This window comes from Lepisma saccharinum, chromosome 4, assembly GCF_977018435.1.
Source record: "Lepisma saccharinum chromosome 4, izLepSacc3.1, whole genome shotgun sequence".
NCBI lineage: Eukaryota > Metazoa > Arthropoda > Insecta > Zygentoma > Lepismatidae > Lepisma > Lepisma saccharinum.
The window spans coordinates 57,201,287-57,220,619 of record NC_139232.1 but is presented as its reverse complement, the minus strand read 5'-3'; the positions used below and the strand labels follow the sequence as shown (position 1 = coordinate 57,220,619).

Genomic DNA, 19,333 nt, shown 5'->3' with positions numbered 1-19,333 from the left:
TACTGGAGGAATTATAATGATTAAGTTTCAATTCTTCATTTCAGCTACCACCAAGAGGATACGGGGATGGAATCTACGCTGGTCCTGGCAGGGGTCGAACAAGGGTAAGTACAGATCAATCTCTTCATACACATGCCTGCTTAATACGGGGTGAAAAAGGGGGGGTAAGAATCCACTTGGAAATAGCAGGGACTTGCTAATTGGATGCTTCCAGTCGACTGTTGAAAACCGAGGCATTCGGAGCAACCAATTACGCCTTAGAAGACGAGAGACGGATCTTTCACAGGAACAGAGCAGAGAACCACAGAAGCTACTGAGAGGGCCTGAAAAGAAAGACGCGGAGATTCCAGGAAAGAACAACACTGAGACGTACCTCAAGTAGTTGTGATAAGGAAGACAAGAAAAATTTCACTAATAAGGCAACCGAGACTTGGGAGTTTTTGATTATGATGAAACTGTTTTGTGAGCTGAATGACAAATCAGCCTCCATCTCCCTATATTTCTTCCACTCTGCCTCCCTCCCCCCTTAGCGGCGCTCGAGCATAGGAAATTCCGCATGAGTTCCTTTGTTCATGGAATGAATACAAAGGCAGAGATAGATAGCATCTTCATCTCCATTGCTGGAATAAGAGCAATTCGTGTATTACCAAATTCAACGCAGGGCTCAAGAACAGCTTTGGGGATGTGACAGTGCAATGCGGTACAATAGAATCGTACAAGTTTAAAGTTAGACGGTGATTTGACAACATGTACAGTCATCGGCAGTAAATATGGAACACTTATATCCTGAAATACTCGCTTCCCTACAAGACATAGATGATAGAATTTTCCATTCAAAATTTGCTATTAAAATGAAGTTATAGCCGTAGAGTAAAGCAACACACATAACGCCTTGCAAGGATGCGAATATTTCAGGATCTAAGTGTCCCATTATTATGGTCGGCGAGTGTACGTCCACTTTATGCTGAGATAAGCTGATCGCAACCGGTTCTCCAGTTTAAAGTGGAATTCGAACTACTGAAATGCGTCTTACCAGAAATCGAACCGGAAACCCATGACACGGCAAATGGAACTATTCACACACACAATGGACACATTATTGAACCTTTAGTAGACCAAGGTTTCAATAGCCGCGTTTAAATGGTTGCATTTCTCCGATTGTATTCGTAATGTCTTACCATTGTTCTGTTCCGTAAGTAACTGAACAATGTCGTGGAAACTACTGATATAAATATTGATAAAGCCAATGAAAAGAGTACAATTAAAATACGTTCCGTAATTTTGTTACATTCGTTCTCAGTTACAACCTTTGAAAACAGTTGGTTTCGTATCCAAATTTTTGACATCAAATGCTTTAGCGTTGGTGAAATTACTTGAAATGGTAATATTTTAGTATTTCTTTAAACTTTTCTAACATTGCAGCAATTTTGAACTTTGCAAGAAAATAAATGACAATCATATGCACCTTGATATTTGAAATTCAGTAATTGTGCTCCATTTTAATGTATTTTCCAAAGGGAAAATACGTTAGTGCGGACACTTTCGTGACGTTCGAAATAACTCCACTTCTTTGTTCATTTTTAGTGCGTGATTTGGGAGAAAAGGGACTTCAGACCGGTTGGAGGGGAGGGGGGCGCTTATGAATTTTCTTACCCCGATAACTGGCGTAAATTTAGGACCTTCAAGCTGAAATTATCATCGCAGCTGGTTTCTTTGGGCAATTGACCATTTAAATTAAATCGGCCGATGGGTGTCAAGATGGCGCCCTCTAAACCTCTCGTAACAAAAAGCTTTGGAAAATACACTTCTCGGAGTAGATGCACGGTAGCATGGGCGTCGGGAATGGGGCGGATGGGGGGGGGGGGGAGGGACGCCATAGACCCCCTCCTAGAAAATGTGCATGGTTCGTTTCGATTTACAAAAGCAAAACGCTCAATTTTTAAAGCCAAAACCAGAAATGAAGTATTCGAACAGAATAACAGTATCAGAGATCTAATAAAATGAGGGTAAAATGCCACCTAGACAGTGAGAGACATTTCTTCTTACACATCGAGATGTTTCCATGACAGTGACAACAGCGACAAGGTATATTAAACTAAACTTAGCGGCGCAACAGCCCTTGAAGAGCCATGGTTTGTCCTGCGGCTTTGTCACTGGGTATCGTGTGGTCAACACATCAGATCCCATCTTCGCGGTTTTCTGGCTTCCAAGACCGGAGTTCGGTACAAGTGTTTTCAAGCTGGGTCAACACCCGTCACAACGCATCTAACATTTCAGTATCTTAAGCGTATGTAATCTAAAAAATAGAAGAAGAACAATTGTGCTGGATTATCCCTCATTTCTCATGTTGGCCCAACGTTGGTAGATTGTCGGCACCCTTGGAAAATGGTTGATTGGAAGATGGTAGTCAAAATTATTCCATTATTGTTGGCCCAACGTTGAGAAATGGTTGATTGGGAGATAGTTATTACCATACTGTTGGCCCACCGTTGGGATGTGGTTGGTTGAGAGATTGTTGGCAAAATTACTCCATTATTGTTGGCTCACCTATGGGAAATAGTTGGTTTGGTGGGAGGTGGATTGTAAGGCGGGCAACGCCAGCAGTTTCTCCACTGTTGACAGTTACTTGCCAACGTTGGCCCAACAGTAGAAAAGTTTTCCAAAGGATATAATAATACTAATAATGGGTTGACCATTTATTTTATTATTATTATTTCTTCTTTTCAATTTTATATCAACGGCTTGAAGTCTCCTTACAATATTTCTGACGACCTCAACCACGGATGATATATTTCATCTAGTTTCTCGGTTGTCTTTCTGTTCTTTTGTGTGACATGTTCCTTTTACAAAGACGAGCAAAGTAATAGCGCGTTGCTAAAATGTTAACTCAATAGATCCTAAGACGGCAGAAACTTGGGTGATTATACACGTGCCAACGTGGCCTTATTCATAGCGTCACATTCTGCGCAAACTATTTACAGCATCAAACACACCAGTCACAGCGAAAGAGACTGTGTCCTTTTTCCTTAACTATGTTTCACTTAACGCTCCTCAGCATATTCCAGGGTCCTTCCTACATTGAGAGGAGCCTCATTCGAAAGCCACATCGTCAGTCAGACGTTATTTAACCTTCGAATCTTAACATTGCGAAGGGGAAAAGGGGCGGGGGTCCTTTTCAGAACGTGGAAAGAAGTAGTGAGGGGAAAAACCCTCTGTGAACTCTCTTTTCAGAGGGTGACACAGCCAGCCCTCGCACTCACTGAAAAGCAATTTGACTCATGCTGAGTTCTTTAGAAAGTTCTGTGGTCGTCCCCCCTCTCTCTGGCCTTCTCGGTAAACAACACTTCTTTTGCATGGAATTTTCCTTCGTGATTAAATTCTTCACGGTTTATATTTAATTACAAAGTCCGTGCGCTGAAAAGTTCACGCATTTCATTTAGCCTCCCCCCCTCCCTTCACAACTCCCATCAACTTCCATTTTTTTCCCAAAGAAAATAAAGAAAAATTCTCCCCCTCCCCCATTTCGGTCTCGTTCATTTGAAGATTAAAGGCTCAATTTAAATTACAAAAGCATGAAATCCGCCTAATGCTTTGTTTAGCGAAGATACCAAAATTACATAAAATCCTAGGTGTGTTTGGGGGCGTAGAACCCCTCCCCTCCCCCCCCCCCTTCGTGCTAAATAAGAAACGGTTGCCTTAACGGTCTGCTTTAATTCCTTCCTGAAATCGCTTAATTTCCATTCGTTGACATTTTAATCTTATACTTAGTTTCAAATTTCTTCTCTCTCCCCTCCCCACCCCCCCTCTGTTGTGAACTTCTGTCGTTCGTTTATCTTATTGTTTCTTCCCCAGCATATTAATTGTACGTGTTGCGAAAGTTTGAGAGAACGAGAGTGCATTTACGGTTTTGAAGTAAGCGTTCAGTTACATCTTAAAAATTTCAAGAATATTCTTGAATACTTAGGGACAAAAGCATAAAAAAAATTAGTAGGAAGCAGTGGTAACATTTGATGGAAAACTAAAAAAATATGAGGAGCAAGAATATGCAGCAATACAAATAGTAAATGTTAGCAGGATGAAGATAGAATATTTAGTAACAAAAAGTATGAAATGTTAGTAGCATTCAACGAGAGAAACCGGTAAAAATCAGTAAGACGATGCTTTTACTTTAAGTGACAGAATGGAGAAAACCAGTAGGAGGAACAGAATAGACTAAATCAATAGTTGCAGGTAGGAACACACATTAAGAAACAAATAAGCCGTTGGAAGAAGCCTGGGTATTCAGCTAGATAGGAACCAGCAACAATACTAAAAATTAGAAAGAGGGAAATATCACTCTGTGATAAAAATATGTGAAGGTTAGCAGGTTGAACCATTACAGTAAAAGCAAAGATACGGTATCGGAACGTATCACAAATGTGCAGTGAGTAAAACACAAAATATAAAGTGACAAATGCAAGAAATACCGTAGGAAAATGTGAGCTTAGTGCCTATAAAATCCCTATTCGTTTTGCAAATTTGTATTACATATGTAATTATTGTGTCAGAAAATCTAAAATAAGAATGATTATATTAATTTGAGTATTATCTCTGAATGACATGGATTGAATTAAGGAACTGAAAAAATGGATTAGACTGAAAACATTGGTTTCCTTCTGATTTTGATGCCTTCTTGGAAGACAAATGTTTGAGTATATTTTTGAACTGGTTGAACTGTTTGTGGCAGCTGAAAGGGAATTGTATTTACCATAGCTCTTTTCCAGTCTTACGGCGGGCGCTCTATATGCTGGCAAGGGAAGTGGGGAAGCAACCAATCCAGCGCGATAAGAAACGCTGGTGCCTGTAGAACAAGGTTCACGTAGTAGTTCCTCCACTCGACGTGGTAACTTTCGGCGCCACCGCTGTTGTCTGGTTGGTCTGCTGCGTATTCCGCGCTCCCCACTTCCCTTGCCAGCATATAGAGCGCCCGCCGTAAGAGTAGAAAAGACCTATAATAGTAATTATCGCTGTGGTATTCTTGAAAGTAATTGTTGGGTACGTACATATTTTAAAATTACGTCGTAGCCTACTATATTACATTACTATAACACAAATTATGTTCATCATGGTTTCTGCAATCAGAAATCTATGATGCCACTATAGCTCTTTTCAGTTCTTACGGCGGGCGCTCTAGAAGCTGGCAGGGGAAGTGGGGCCCGGAGATTACGCAAGAGACCAACCAGACAACAGCAGTGGCGCCGAGAGACACGACGCGGCCGGAAAAAGTACTACGTGAAACTCCTTCTACTGGCCGCTACGTTTCTTATCGTGCTGGATTGGTCTCTTCCCCGCTCCCCACTTCCCCTGTCAGCTTCTAGAGCGCCCGCCGTAAGAACTGAAAATAGCTATAGTAACTTATTATTGAAATGTTTCGTCTTATAATTATTATTATACGTCTGCGTACCATAACATATTTATCCAAGAGTTTGGATGAATACGTACGTGCTTGGACAAAAAAGAACTACTACGTAGTAGTAATGCAATCATCTGACTTTTTTATGAAAATTTTTCTCGCACACAAGAAAAATAAACTATTATTATTATTATTGTTTGATATATTCTCATTCTAAATTTTGGGTGCGCTGAAACTGTATCTGAGTGACAGTATATGGTTTCCGTTAAGTTTGATATGATCCATATTTTATGTGACGTCACAAGTAGAAAATATGTCACTAATATTTTATTTTGTGAAAGAATGCGTAATTTCCTTGTTATACTATGTAATATTGCTCCTTATTAGTAATATATATATTTTGTTTAATGTTTGTTGTATTTTATGCTGTGTTATGAGTAGTTTAATGTATCTTTGTTTGCAAGAGTGCTCTATACGAATTTGTATTTCTAAAGATGTATAGATGTCAGTTTTGTTGATAGTAACCTTTTTTAAATAGTGAGTGATTCATCTGTACTTGAATCTGTGTTCTCGAAACAGTATAAAAGCGAGGATATCGCGTAAGAAATATCACACTTTCGCCACGGATCGTCGAAGCTTTTAAAACTAAAAAGAACTCCTCGGTGTTGTGCATACATCTTGGTATGGTAGTTCGGGGCGCAAGCTAGGTCTATGTGAACATAGGTACGCCGATGGCCATGCATTGATGATATGCACAATACTGCAACCATTCTACGTCAAATAATAAAGTTAGCCTAAAGATTAATTTGGAAATAAAAGGCTAAAGAGCAATTATTGGCTCGGTTATCATTGCATATCTCTTGGTGTGGTAGTTCGGGGCGCAAGCTAGGTCTATGTGATCATAGGCTTGCCGATAGCCACGCATTGAGTTTTATGCGTTTTAATTGAGTCAATTCATCAACAAAGCGAAATCCTCGCCTTCGTTTCAAGTATAGTTGCATTATAATTGCAATAAATAAAGAATAAAACTTTTCAGTTTATACATACGACAGTAATGTGGTTTTATTTCTCTGTGCTGTGAATATTGTCTTTGCCCAACACTATCCCTGTACCTGAGAGGAGTCTGTGTACTTCACCGAGTCTCATTGTTCACCGCTGAGTATTATTAAGTTAATATTAATAGTAAAATAATACGACGCGTGAAGTCATTGTGTGCCTTTTAAAAAATTGGTACGTGTCAAGTTGCGATTGATAAACCATAGAAAATTGTCAGCAGAAATAAGCACGGGTATTCAGTGACGACAATAATGAAAGTGGACACACACTCACACTTATAATCTTATCAGGCAGCAGGAATTAGCACAAGAAACTAACAGACAAAGCCCCTTCCGGCAGAGCTTAACAAAAAAGAACATAGAAAGCAATTAACGAATCCTGTGAAACAATTATTTTCAGAAAGTTAGCAAGAAACTGCTCACAAAAAGTTACGTTGTCGAAAGAGGAACCAATTCGTCGTCGATTCACCATAGGACCTTGTAATCTCGTTGAAAGAAGCACAAACTAGGAAGCTTTGGAGGGACGAGAAGGGGAAGGAGAAGAAGAGGATGAAGAAGAAGAAGGAAGAGGAGGAGGAGGTTTCTCCACCTACACACACCATCGCAGTGGTACAAACTAGAAACAATGCGTAGTCGATACTCTGTTGTTATGACGACGCCTCAGCAATTTCAATTAAGGTTTTGTGTTCCCCCACCCCTCCCTCTCCTCTCGACGACTACGGTAACTAAAAAGAAACATGTCTGTTAGCATCCTCAACCATTTTACTAATTGCTCTGTCCACTTGAGGAAACAGTCTCTGTGAGATGCGACAACTTCATCGATTCTCATTTGTTGACGCCAGAGAGACGGGATTCAATGCATTTGAAAACTTTGCTTCCCTTCATCAGGAATACAACAATGCTCGCAGTTAAATAAACCATTCAGTAGAAAATGAGGAGCAAATATGAACAATAAGGAGATATTAATTCGTAGACACAATCATGTATATAAAGTATACACCGAAACTTTCGTGTTCAATCACTCTGTAGAAACGTTGATAAACAGTTTCTGTTTGTCGTTACTGAAAAACAGTGCTTCGAGAAAAGGCAAAAATAAACGCAAACAGACATATGTTTCTAATGCTACAATAGGCAATACAAATTTAACAATAGAACTGTTAGGTCGGCACATTTGACTTGATGGAATACTCGTTGGGCTGGTACGAACATGTCTGCCGACCTCCGGGGCGGAGTGGTTAGTGCAGCGCGCTTAGACGCAAGGGGTCCCGGGTTCGAATCCCAGCATGAGTGTTCTTTTTGAGTACCCCGTCATCAATTTCATCATCCCTCATCTTCATCGTCGCGATTAGCCAAAAGTGACAGAAATGCGACGCTAAATAACATAAATAGAAAAACCGAACATGGCCAAGGGTCACCTCAGTGGTAGAGAGGTCGATGCTCTTGTCATCAAATGTTACTGATTCAAGTCCCGACCTGGGCGTATCTTTGTGAGTGCATCTTCATCAATTTCATCTAATTCGTATCGTCGCGATTAGCTATAATCAGTGGCGTCTCAAGTAAACAAGAAAACTGATATAAATGAGTGTTCTTTTGGCGCGAATATAAATTTTTGTGTAGTATTTACCAAATAACACTGGTCCATTGAAAATATTCCAGCCACTCGTCCCTCTGTCTCCCCCTAATTTTATCTTACTCCTTCAGTGGCCTAAAGGGACATTAATGTGGCGTTAAAATATTAAAATTTCAAATGACGTGTCCCAGGGCGAAATGGACGAAGAATGGTTCAAAAGTCGTTCATATTTGGTTTTGAATTGTAGTACATTGCCTGCGTGGAACTGAATGTCTTATTACTGGTAAGCTTCTGTACGTAAAAATAAGTTTGTAAAGTTTATAGAGCTGTGTGACATATTTTTGGACAAATATGATTACATTACTAGTATTTTTATCCAAACACGTATGATGAAATAAAAAAATGGTAAATATGCGATATCGCCCGAACACCTCTCACTCATTTATTTCGTTAATTTTAGCATTGATACTTACCTTTAAGGTGAAGTTATGCCTTTTTTTCATAAAATAGTGTCAACTGTTCATATTACGAGTCATTATTTGTATTCCTTTGTCATCACAAACCATTGACGGATAGCCCCAAAAAAACATTCACGACAGCCCCAAAAACCATTGACGGATAGCCCCGAAAACCATTCACGATAGCCCCACGGACCATTTCCGGCAAGGTTAGGTTAGGCTGAGTTGGGTTAGGTAAGCATAGCTAAAAATTCTCGTAAGAAAAAGGCACGTTTGGAAACACTGGCGAGACCGCGTGACTTTCGACGCTCGCGCCATCTGCAGGTACATAATGGAAACAACGGCATAATGTCAGAAAATGAAAGTTTCTTACATAAAAAGTCATTATTTCTTGTTCTGCAGCATTCTATGGTGAAGTTTTCAGTTTCCGAGAAAGAAAATACCTCGAAGAACTTCGACAATGCTACAGAAACTGATTTCAGTAAGTAGTCTCTCCTGTAAATTTGAAGAAATCCGTTCGGGCGATATCGTACATTTACCAAAAAAAATAAAAAGCTTTGTTTTCCTTTTAACCAGCTCTTTTGGCTAACTTTTATAAAAATAAGAAAATATTAAATATAAGAAAGTATGTTATTAGCGAGCCAGCGCTGGTATCTGTGGTCTTGTTTTAACTAAAACTTTTCATATTATGTAATAATCCAACCCACCATAAACGTATATGAGCAGAACCAAAAACGTAACGTCTGCTTAAAATTAAACTGCACGTTTAGTGCAATTAACACTATCGACATCTAGGAGAGAAACAGCAAAACACTTTACCAATCGTTTGCAATATTCCACGGTAAAACTTGTGCCAACGCTAAAATGAGATGAGCTCGTAATTAAACCCAAGAATGTGCCCTAAAGCCTCCTTCCGTCCTCATTAAAGTTTTTTTTGTTTAAAACTAGAAATCTTTTACGCCTGCCGTCTTTAGGCGGGAGAGAAAGAGGGAAAGAGGACGTCGTGTGCAAGTTAAAATTTGCTCGTTATAACGTCAACCTCAGGTGGAACGTAAGGAAATTTTATCCACAAGAAAATCGTACAACTCTATGTGCTTCGTCGACTGTAAATATCAGACTCCAAACTTTTGAGCAGTGCAAATAAACACAAACGGATTTTTTTATTGTGTTTCCTGACGTTAGGCCCGTAGGGAGGGTTACGCTAGCGGGTCTGCTGAAGCCTAGGGCGCCTCACAAAAGAGGATGTCATTCAAAGTTTTTAATTTATTTTTTTAAGACAACGAAGTCAGAATAAGCGACGGAGAAATAAATACTTGGCACAAATACAGAGTGGTCCCAAGAAAGGTAACTGAAACGTAGAACCGTTGTATTATGTGTTCGGTTACCTTTTTGGGCCACCCTGTATAATGTATTAGTAATAGTATGTTTTTAAAGGTGTTCTGACACTGAGGCATAACTGAAATATTCTTAAATATGCTATTTTTTAAAAAAATCAGAAACTCAAACTTCGAATCTTTAACATAATCTCCATTATTTTATATAAGGTTTTCTCAGTTTCCTTGCTTCAAAATTTGAAGGATGTTAATATCAGAAACCATGGCATAAGAAGAAAATATCGAAGAACGCCATAATGCTTGGTAGCGCATGGGGAGGGATGAAGGGCGCCTAACCACATTCCTGCCTAGGGCGCTAAAATATCTAGCTTCGAGGCTGCCTGATGTTAATTAAATAAAATTCTTATTATTTGTTGGGTTACATCTTGCGGATAATGCCATTATTGTATGTTATTGTTGTATATTTTGTATTTTTCTTATTTTAAGTCGCTTTTCTTTCTACAGGCTGGCGCATATTGTATCTACCAATAGGAGTTGATAACCTGTCGCAACGGTGCGCATGCGCAGAAGTTTCCCATGCTTAGGCAGCTGCAAGTCTCGCAATTAGTCTGCCATGGAACTTTGGCCGGTTCAGACACGAATCGTCGCAGTAGAGGCGTTCATCCGAACGGGTTCCATTCAGGAGACGCAGGAGACACTGCAACGAAGGCACAATGAGGGTCGCCATCAACCAGTGGCAGAGCGTCACAACATGATACGATGGGTCACACGATAGAGATACAATGGAGACCTGCTGTGTCTCCTGAATGGGACCCGATCGGATGAACGCCTCTACTGCGACGATTCGTGTCTGAACCGGCCAACGTTCCATGGCAGACTAATTGCGAGACTTGCAGCTGCCTAATGGAACTTCTGCGCATGCGCATCTGCGTTCCGACAGGGTTGCCAACTTCTATTGGTACATACAATATGCGCCACCCTATATTTAGCTAATCATGAAGAAGAGTATGAATAATAATTAGATACAATTGATAAAGAGACACATGCACAGGAACACCCTCGATCTTGTCGGAACTCTTGAACCCAGAACCTTGGATGACGATCCCGTGAGTCTACAAACTTTAACGCTCGGACACCAGTAAAAAATGCTCATGGAAATATAAAATACAAACACTGGAATCAAAATGCTGTTGTAGAACTGAAAGTAATTTTAAAATTCGGTGAAAAAGAGAACTCACAGGGCATTCTAGATTTGTTACTTTCGGAACAATTACTGCAATACTTGTTTGAATACATGCAATACCGGAAGTATGAGAGGGTGAATGGGAATGTTCAAAAAACAGGAGAAGGAAAAGAGGTGTGTGAATATATATACAGGGTCTACACAAAGTGTCTGATACATTTCAGTGTTGAATAATATCAGCCTAAATGTAGGCACAAGAGAAGTATTGGTATTAATCGATAGAAAAAGTTTCCTTCTAGATTACAAGTGAGTCAATAGACGACGCTACCAGGGAAATTTTACAAAAATTGAAGAAAATGGCAACTTCACAGGAGAAAGCAGGAAGCTCAAACTGTGTGCTTGTTTGGAAAAAAAATCGGTGACAAAAACGCAGAGAAGATTCAGAACACATTACCAGAAATATTCTCCTTCTAGAAACAGTATAATACACTGGAGAAACAGGTTTTTAGAAACGTGGAGTGTCTTTGATAAGAAGCGTTCAGGACAACCCAACACAAGCAATGAAGATGCTGAACGCGTCCGACAAGCATTCGTACGCAGTCCTAGGAAATCCGTCAGAACAGGACAAGTGATTTAGATATGTCTGTTTCGACAGTTTACAAGAATCTACGGAAAAGATTATGGCTCTCTGCATACAATGTTCAGTTTCTGTGGAAGAAAAGTTTAAAAGGACGGAGTTTGTAATATGTGACAGGTACTGTTTATAAGACAAAAGTGATGAATATTGATGAACTGAAAGCCAGAATGGATAACGCAATAGCCACCATGGATTTTGGCATGCTGACCCGAACGTGCGAAGAAATCGATTATCGTCTTGACATTCTCCCTGCGACACAAGCAGCACATATAGAAGTACACTGGTACTCTCGTGTTCTCATAAAGTGGCACACTTTATAGGGCTGAACAGTTGAAGAATGTGCTACTTTATCTGAACAGGAGTGTACAGGACATAAGACTTTTTGAGTTTATCTTTCATTCATTGCCACCAGTTTATTTGTATCAACATTAGTTTCTGATTGTTTAATAATTAAAATATATCAGAGACTTTGTGTACACTCGATATAATAAATGAAAGTCATGACAGGGAATGAGAAAAAAAATTAAGGAATTACCATGAGAAATGACGGTTAAAAATGCTCACCAATTGCTGTAATAAATCGTAGTTATGCCTGGATCTAGATACTCAGTGTCAAGTTACTTTCCAAGTAAGGTTAATGTTAAAGTTACTCTTCTGCTATTACATAGACAAAGCAATATACAAACTATAATTCCTAAACCCAAAGTAAGACCAGGTCTTGGCCTATCCTGGACAAGATCAGTCCATTCTGCAATACCCTTGGCATCTTTCTAAGGTTCATTTCAACAATGTTTCCACCCTCTATAGTTGTTCACAATATTTTTGTGCAGGTCAGAGCTGTCAATTCTATGCTACACACACATGCACATTCATATGGCGGGTGGGGAGTGTAACATGAGTTGAGAACTTTGGCCTGCAAGGAAACTATTCCGATACTTTTCACAAGTCAATTTCCGATATTGATGCAAAGTTCATAAGAACCAATGCAAAATTATTGTGCTATATTCATATCCGGGGTGTAAGGATTGGCCCTTAATGTCACCCTGGACTGCAATTTGCTGACTATCGAGGTTCTGGCGTCCGGACTCTCAGCCAGTATAATCTTATATGGAAGCTTGTGTTGTATCGTCCATATTGTTTTAGGTGCTAGAGCAGCCTACGGCTCAACCTAGCCAACCGAACAAAGTAATTACTACTATTATTATTTGATCGATTAGTACGCTATATTTTTTTCCTTGACACGAACAATTATACATTAAATTTTACAACTTTCAATGACAAAAATTCTTCCCAGTCCCAGTATTTTAGCTGGAAGACTTAGTTCTAACAACACTTTGCATGGCGTACGTCGTGTTTTAGAATTTCAATGTTTACGAAAAATCCGGATGATGCAACAAGTCATATTCCAGATTCGAACTCTAAAGTTGAAAACATAAAACCAACATCATCTTTCGTGCAGGAAACATTTCTAAAAAAGGTAGAATTTGTTCTGCGTTGCATCATGTTATTAGTTATTATTCTTTCCATGAAAATGATGCCAGTACAGCGTATAATGCGTATAGCCAGCACTATTTCTGTGTGTCTTACGGGCTAACACAATAAATAAAATAGTTACTAATTATGATCATATATGGCGCCAAAGAAGATGAAAGAAAAGTAAAGAAATTCGTTGATGTTTAGAGTAGAGGAGCGATGTGGTAGCTTAGATAACTTAGAAATACAACACGCTATGAAATGTCAGAAACTCGAGAACAGTAAAGGAGTGAGAATTGGAGAAAAGAATGGAATTGAAGCTAAGGTGCTAAGCAGGATTCAATCAGAAATATTGTGTTCTAGTTTTGTTCTTTTGATTTCAAAAATTCTAATACATACCGATAGCACCACGATACCCAGCGCTCTTCGGCGATGATACAGCGTACCTTGCATCCCGCAGACTACTAAAAGGATGCTACAAAACACTCGATAGGAAACTCCAAGATTTCCAGACATAGTCGACCAGATGGCGCATCAAAACCAATGCCACCAAGAGCACTTCTGTAATCTTTGCACGCAGAAGACAAGAACAGAAGACACTGGAATTATTTGGATAGCAAATACCTCACGCATCCACAGCTAAATACCTAGGACTTACACTCAACGTGTGGCTGACATTGAAGGCCCATGTAACGGAAATGCAACTCAAAGGAAACCAACGTATAGTGCGACTATACGCAGTATACAGAGACCACCAGCTGACACTAGCAACGAGGATATCAATCTACAAAACAATGATAAGACCAGCCATACTGTATGCCATACCAGCGTGGCATCAAGCAACCAGGACGACAATAGAGAAACTAAATCATCCAAACCAAAGAGCAAGGATAATCAGCGGACACGACAGATATACAACAAATACAAATACAGGAAGACCTGGAGATGGATCCAATAGAAGAGGTCATAAGACGAGAAACAGCCAAATTTTCGGACAGCCTTAGACGACACAACAACTCCGCAGTCAACGAAATTGGAACAGCAGGCATCTTTAAGCTCACGCATCGTACCCCTCGACCACAATGAACCCTAACAAATAGAAGACCAAAACCTCTAGCGACGGTAGCAGAGGAAAAGAAACCAAGACAACATAAACGCCAATAGAAGGGGCTAACACTTAAATAGGAGTCAAGGAAACGGCACTCCAATTGAACCAGACAAGAAAATTCAGTAAGTCAGTCAGTTCTTTTGATATTGATACTCTTGAGATGGAATTTAGACTTGTCACGCATGAGAATCTAATAGAACCCAAACTAATAGAGGTATTTATTACATAAGAGTACCTAAAACGTCATCAAGATTTGAAGCACAGTAGATGTATAAAAGGATATTTCGTTGGTTCAGAAGCACAAGGCAATTTCATTTCCAACGATAGAAGTGAAGTCATAGACTAAACAAGTATTGAATTAAAATCTGTGTGAACGTGATATATTTATGAAACCAACATTCAGTCTATGTAAAAATGAAAAATGATAATAAAACTGAAATCTCCATATTTGAATTTAAATAATTAATACATTGCATTATTGCAAATATAATTACTAAATATTTCTTTTCAATATGTTCCCAATTATTACTATTGACATAATATGAATAAAGATAGAATGATTTGTTGTTTTAAGTCCACTTTATGCACAGATAGCCTAATGAGGGCTGGACCTACAGTTTAAAGTAAGATGCCTTCACCTGGCATCGAACCCTAGACCTCATGATTACAAGGCGACAATGTTACCGCTACGCCATCGGGAAGGCCCTTATAATTTGAAAGAATATAATAATGTATGAAACTGTATGCCAAAAAAAGATAATGTTAGATTGTGAAGTCGAAGAATGAAAACAGAGACTCTTGTTTGTAATTTATTGAACACGAAAGTAATATAATTTTTAAAATACTTAACCTATATCCTACTATTGTGATATCAAGAGTTCTTGTTTCTTGTAAAGTTGAATAATATATGCGTATTTTCAATTATTATTTAGCAGAGCGCGCTACGACGCCAGGGGTCCCGAGTTCGAATCTCGGTCTAACCATGAATATTCTTTATGAGTGTCCCTTCATCAATTATATCATATCATCACTCATCCTCATCGTCTCGATTATCCAAAAGTAGCGGAAAGCAACGCTAAATAACAAAGATCAAATCAAATCAATACTTAGTTATTTTCATTAATTTTTAAAAGTGCTTGCTATCAATTTTTTAATCAAATGTCTATTTTGTCTGAGATATGAAGTCGATTGCAAAATTTGGCGCCCTAGAAGTTGAGCATACCATATCCAAAACTACTACAAATGAGGTGTGTGTGTGTGTGTGTGTGTGTGTGTGTTTTGCTTTCAGAAAAATGCACCTGGAAAGCTACGATTTTTCTTTCAATTCTACTGCAATGAATACCGTATCGAAAACTGAAAAAAAATGAGAATTAAGGATGGGAAAGGAATGTCACAAGAACGAGTGTCAGGCTAAGACGTAAGGAAAAGGAACGCCGATCGACTATGGAAGAGAAAACATCTTCTCTGATCTTTGGAGCAACATGGCACTTCTTTCCCCTACACAGATAAAGGGGAACAGTAACAAAAGAAAAGAAGAGAACGCGCAGGTTTGTTTGCACACGAATGATCACAGGTTGAACTTCAGTCTCAAGTCTACTGAACCCAGAAGCATATTTATATGTGCATGTGTACGCCTTAAAAGGAAAAGAATCAGCGGAAATTTCTCTTTCTTACTTTTTCGCTTCAAATTTATCTTTTTTTCATGTTCTTTCTTCGAAGCCATGGCGGGCAAAGAAAGAGAAAGGGGTGGGGGGTGGAAGGAAGAAACTCGACCTCTAACGTCGAATCCGATAATAATTCCCCAGCTCTGTGGAGTCCCCTGGCGGGAGGATCGATAACTTAAAATAGGGCTGCAATTCTCAATCTCGATAATTTCTCGTTTTGCATTTCCATCAGCGTTCGTTGGTGGGGGGAGAAAAAGGGGGGGTGAAGTCAAGAGACAAGTCTTCCGACTTTAAATTAGTATTCCATATCAATGGCAACTTCTCTCAACCTTAACCGCTTCTCCCCTCCCCCCGTTTCCCCCCTTCATCTCTCCACCAGCTTACTCTTTCTCCTCTCCTAGATGCTCCAGTTATTTCTTATCCACGGCATTTTTTCTGGTTCGAACATCATTTTGCTCAGTGTTTTCTTTCTCAACAGGCAGCACAGGGCGAATCTTTGTGGCTGGCAAATATTTTAGAAGTAGGAAGTAAAATGTGGTACGTTTCAACGTCAGTACACGCATGGATGCTGCAACCGCACTGCAAACTCTATAATCTTAGATAGAAGGTAACATCAGCGTAGGATGTACAATATTTTCATAGTCAATGCCTTACCACAACTCTGGATTATTTAATCGCTTATGAATTGTTGTTTTAAGTCCACTTTAAGCACAGAAAGGCTAATCGGGACTGGACCTACAGTTTGAAGTGGGATCTGAACCACTGTACTATCTGCCTCTACCGGGTATCGAACCTGGGACACCTTGATTTCAAGGCGACGACGTTACCACTACGTAGTTTCGGTACATGTCTTACTTTTATTATAACGCTATGAGCAGCATTATGTCATATTGCAAACACTTTACACTGTGTACAATTATGTTCAATGTTCTTTCACACTTGAATGACTACCTATGTATACTCCGTCCCAGGAATGGAGCAAGCAAACGAAAACAAGTCCTCTGCGGAATGGTGATTCAAGAGGGCTTGGCCTATGAACGCGTTGGAAGAAAAGAGATTACAGGGCAAGAACAACGCAGCTACCAACCGTTTGCAGCAGCGCGCACAGCTTTGCTCCGTGCACTTGCTTCCTCCCATTCTACACTGTTTTTCGCGGCGTTGCTCCACAGACTTTTGGAACAATATCCAATATTTTGTTCTTAATCCGTTATATTCAATTTTTGTACATCACCTGTTATATCCAAACTGCATTTATACTACATAAGTTCTATGCATATTGTCTTGTAGTTAATTAATTCTTACAGAAATATCAAATAAAGGAAATGGCTGTTTTTATACTGTGGTAAAATTGAGATTCTCAAGACCTTACCACCGTGAACTTTCATATAAGAGTAAAGGCAAGAAGTTTGCCAGGAAACCGCTTAACAATGAGACTCTGGAACAGTCCATTGTTGAAGAATTTAAGGAAAGTAATTACAATACAAAGGCCTTTGTTAGAAACTTTGATCCATTGTTAGAGACTGAATATGGAGGAATGTGTTAACAACAATGAGAAACGGTGGATTGTTTTGGCAGCCATTGTATAGTTGTACAGCTAAATGTATCGAGGAAAAGGACAGATCATTGTTGGTCAAATCGTTTCGTTCTTTCATGTAAAATGAAGTATTGGACGTACTTTTTGAACACCCTGTACCCTGGTAGTAAATTTTGTACAATTTAACATAATTTTCATAAAATAGAGAATTTAAGAAGGAAAACATTTTCTCTGCCCTAGCAAGCCAAGAGCTAGCCTGATAATGGCAACAAAAATCACATGCACCGCCAAAACATTTGCTAGTGCACTTTTCAAATTTGTTTTCACGAACGGGAACTCAATGTCAACATTTTTCTTCCCTTTGCTTTTACTTGTCCCTTCCTAGCCAGTTTTTTTTATTAGTTCGCCATGAGGTTCTTTATTTGCCAACTGTAACCCACCGACATTTAAATATTAAATGTCGGACGGGGTGGGAGGTAATGGGAAAAAGAAGATGTAAACGTTGCTGAATTATTTATAAATTCGCTGAGTGGATGAACGTGTATCGCCTCTTTTGCGGGCTCTCCTTGAATTTGACGTGTCAGCATCTTGACTGCATAAAAGGCATAGTGATGTCAGTTTATTTAATTACAGAAAGGAAGGAGTGGTTAGGGGGTCGTAGGCTCGAAGAAAAGTGGTGGAACTTTTTGAGGAAAGAAAATCACTCAAAGATCCCTTCGCTGACGAGTATTAAGTTTTCTAAAAGGATTTTTTGGAGAGCAGGGGGGAGGAGAAACAAAATCTCATGTCTCAGCTGAATACGCATTGCTTGAGCTCCGCTGATCCAACATATCGGCCATTTCATGTGCTCTTTAGCATACCACGTGCCTTTTTAAAATTTTACATAGGCAAAGTTGAAATGTAATTGAACCATTTGTATGTTTTTCAATAGTTCACTCACATCATGATGTTTTTATGTTTTACCTACTTAAGCTGTGAGATGATCCTGTAGTAACGTGTACTCCATCCACAGTAACAATGAAGCCACTGTTATTAATAGGGTTCGGAAGTTGAGGGAAAATCCTTTTTCTTCCTAGTGTCCAAAGACGAGGCCCAACATAATATATGTTCATTTTGGGTCATTGTAGGCCAGAAAAGGGTGGGATTTATTTCTCCTATTTTGCCTTTTTCGGCGTTTTTTGGCTTATTGGTCCTTTATTAGCCTATTTTTAGGTCTTAACTACTTTCTTTGCAACTTCACCTCCTTTCGACTAGGTTTTTACTGACCATTCTCAATTCGAATCATCGTCAGTTCATCACTCTTAAACATCCTTCCTGTAGTAAAGAAATAATAAAAATAAATAAATAAATACGAAACGAGAGAAAAACATTTTTGGACGACTGAAGCAGGTACGGTACAAGGTCCTTTAACCGTAACTTGTCTAGAAGGTGTAAGTGGCAACTTTATCTTGTTTTGAAGCTTTCAGCACGGTGTATACAACCATACAGCACGCGCCTGAAAAGATCTCAAGTCAGATAAGGAGGTGCGTGCATATTCAGTAAATAAGTAATTAGAACTGAAGTTATTAATTAATGTGTATCACATTTATACGTCCTTTTTCCCGTTTTCAGGTACTTTTTTGATATTTTTAGGTTTTTTTATAGTTTTTTTTTTTTGGTAATTTATAGGTCTTCAACTTCCAAGCCCTAGTTATTAATAGCTAGCTTTGTCAATTTCTCCACAACCGTACAGGCAGTTCACATTGGCCATGTTTGTATCACTTGAACCGTACAATTGCATTTAAAGGATTATTGTCTATCTTCCTCTGTCTCTGTCTGTGTGTGTGTGTGTGTGTGTGTGTTTGATAAATTTATTGTTATCGAGAAAATAAATATTCAGGATGTAACCTAAACTCTCAACTTTGTAATTACTTCAAAAATAACTA

The 19,333-nt window shown here is 39.1% G+C and overlaps 1 protein-coding gene across 1 annotated transcript in view; it reads left to right on the top strand.

The window, feature by feature from the left end:
• mmd (disintegrin and metalloproteinase domain-containing protein mind-meld) overlaps positions 1–19,333 on the top strand; it is a 608,670-nt gene that overhangs the window by 113,923 nt on the left and 475,414 nt on the right. The window contains exon 4 of the mRNA XM_083121407.1: positions 45–104. Coding sequence (XP_082977533.1) covers positions 45–104 — 60 coding nt within the window. The remainder of the gene's footprint in view (positions 1–44; positions 105–19,333) is intronic.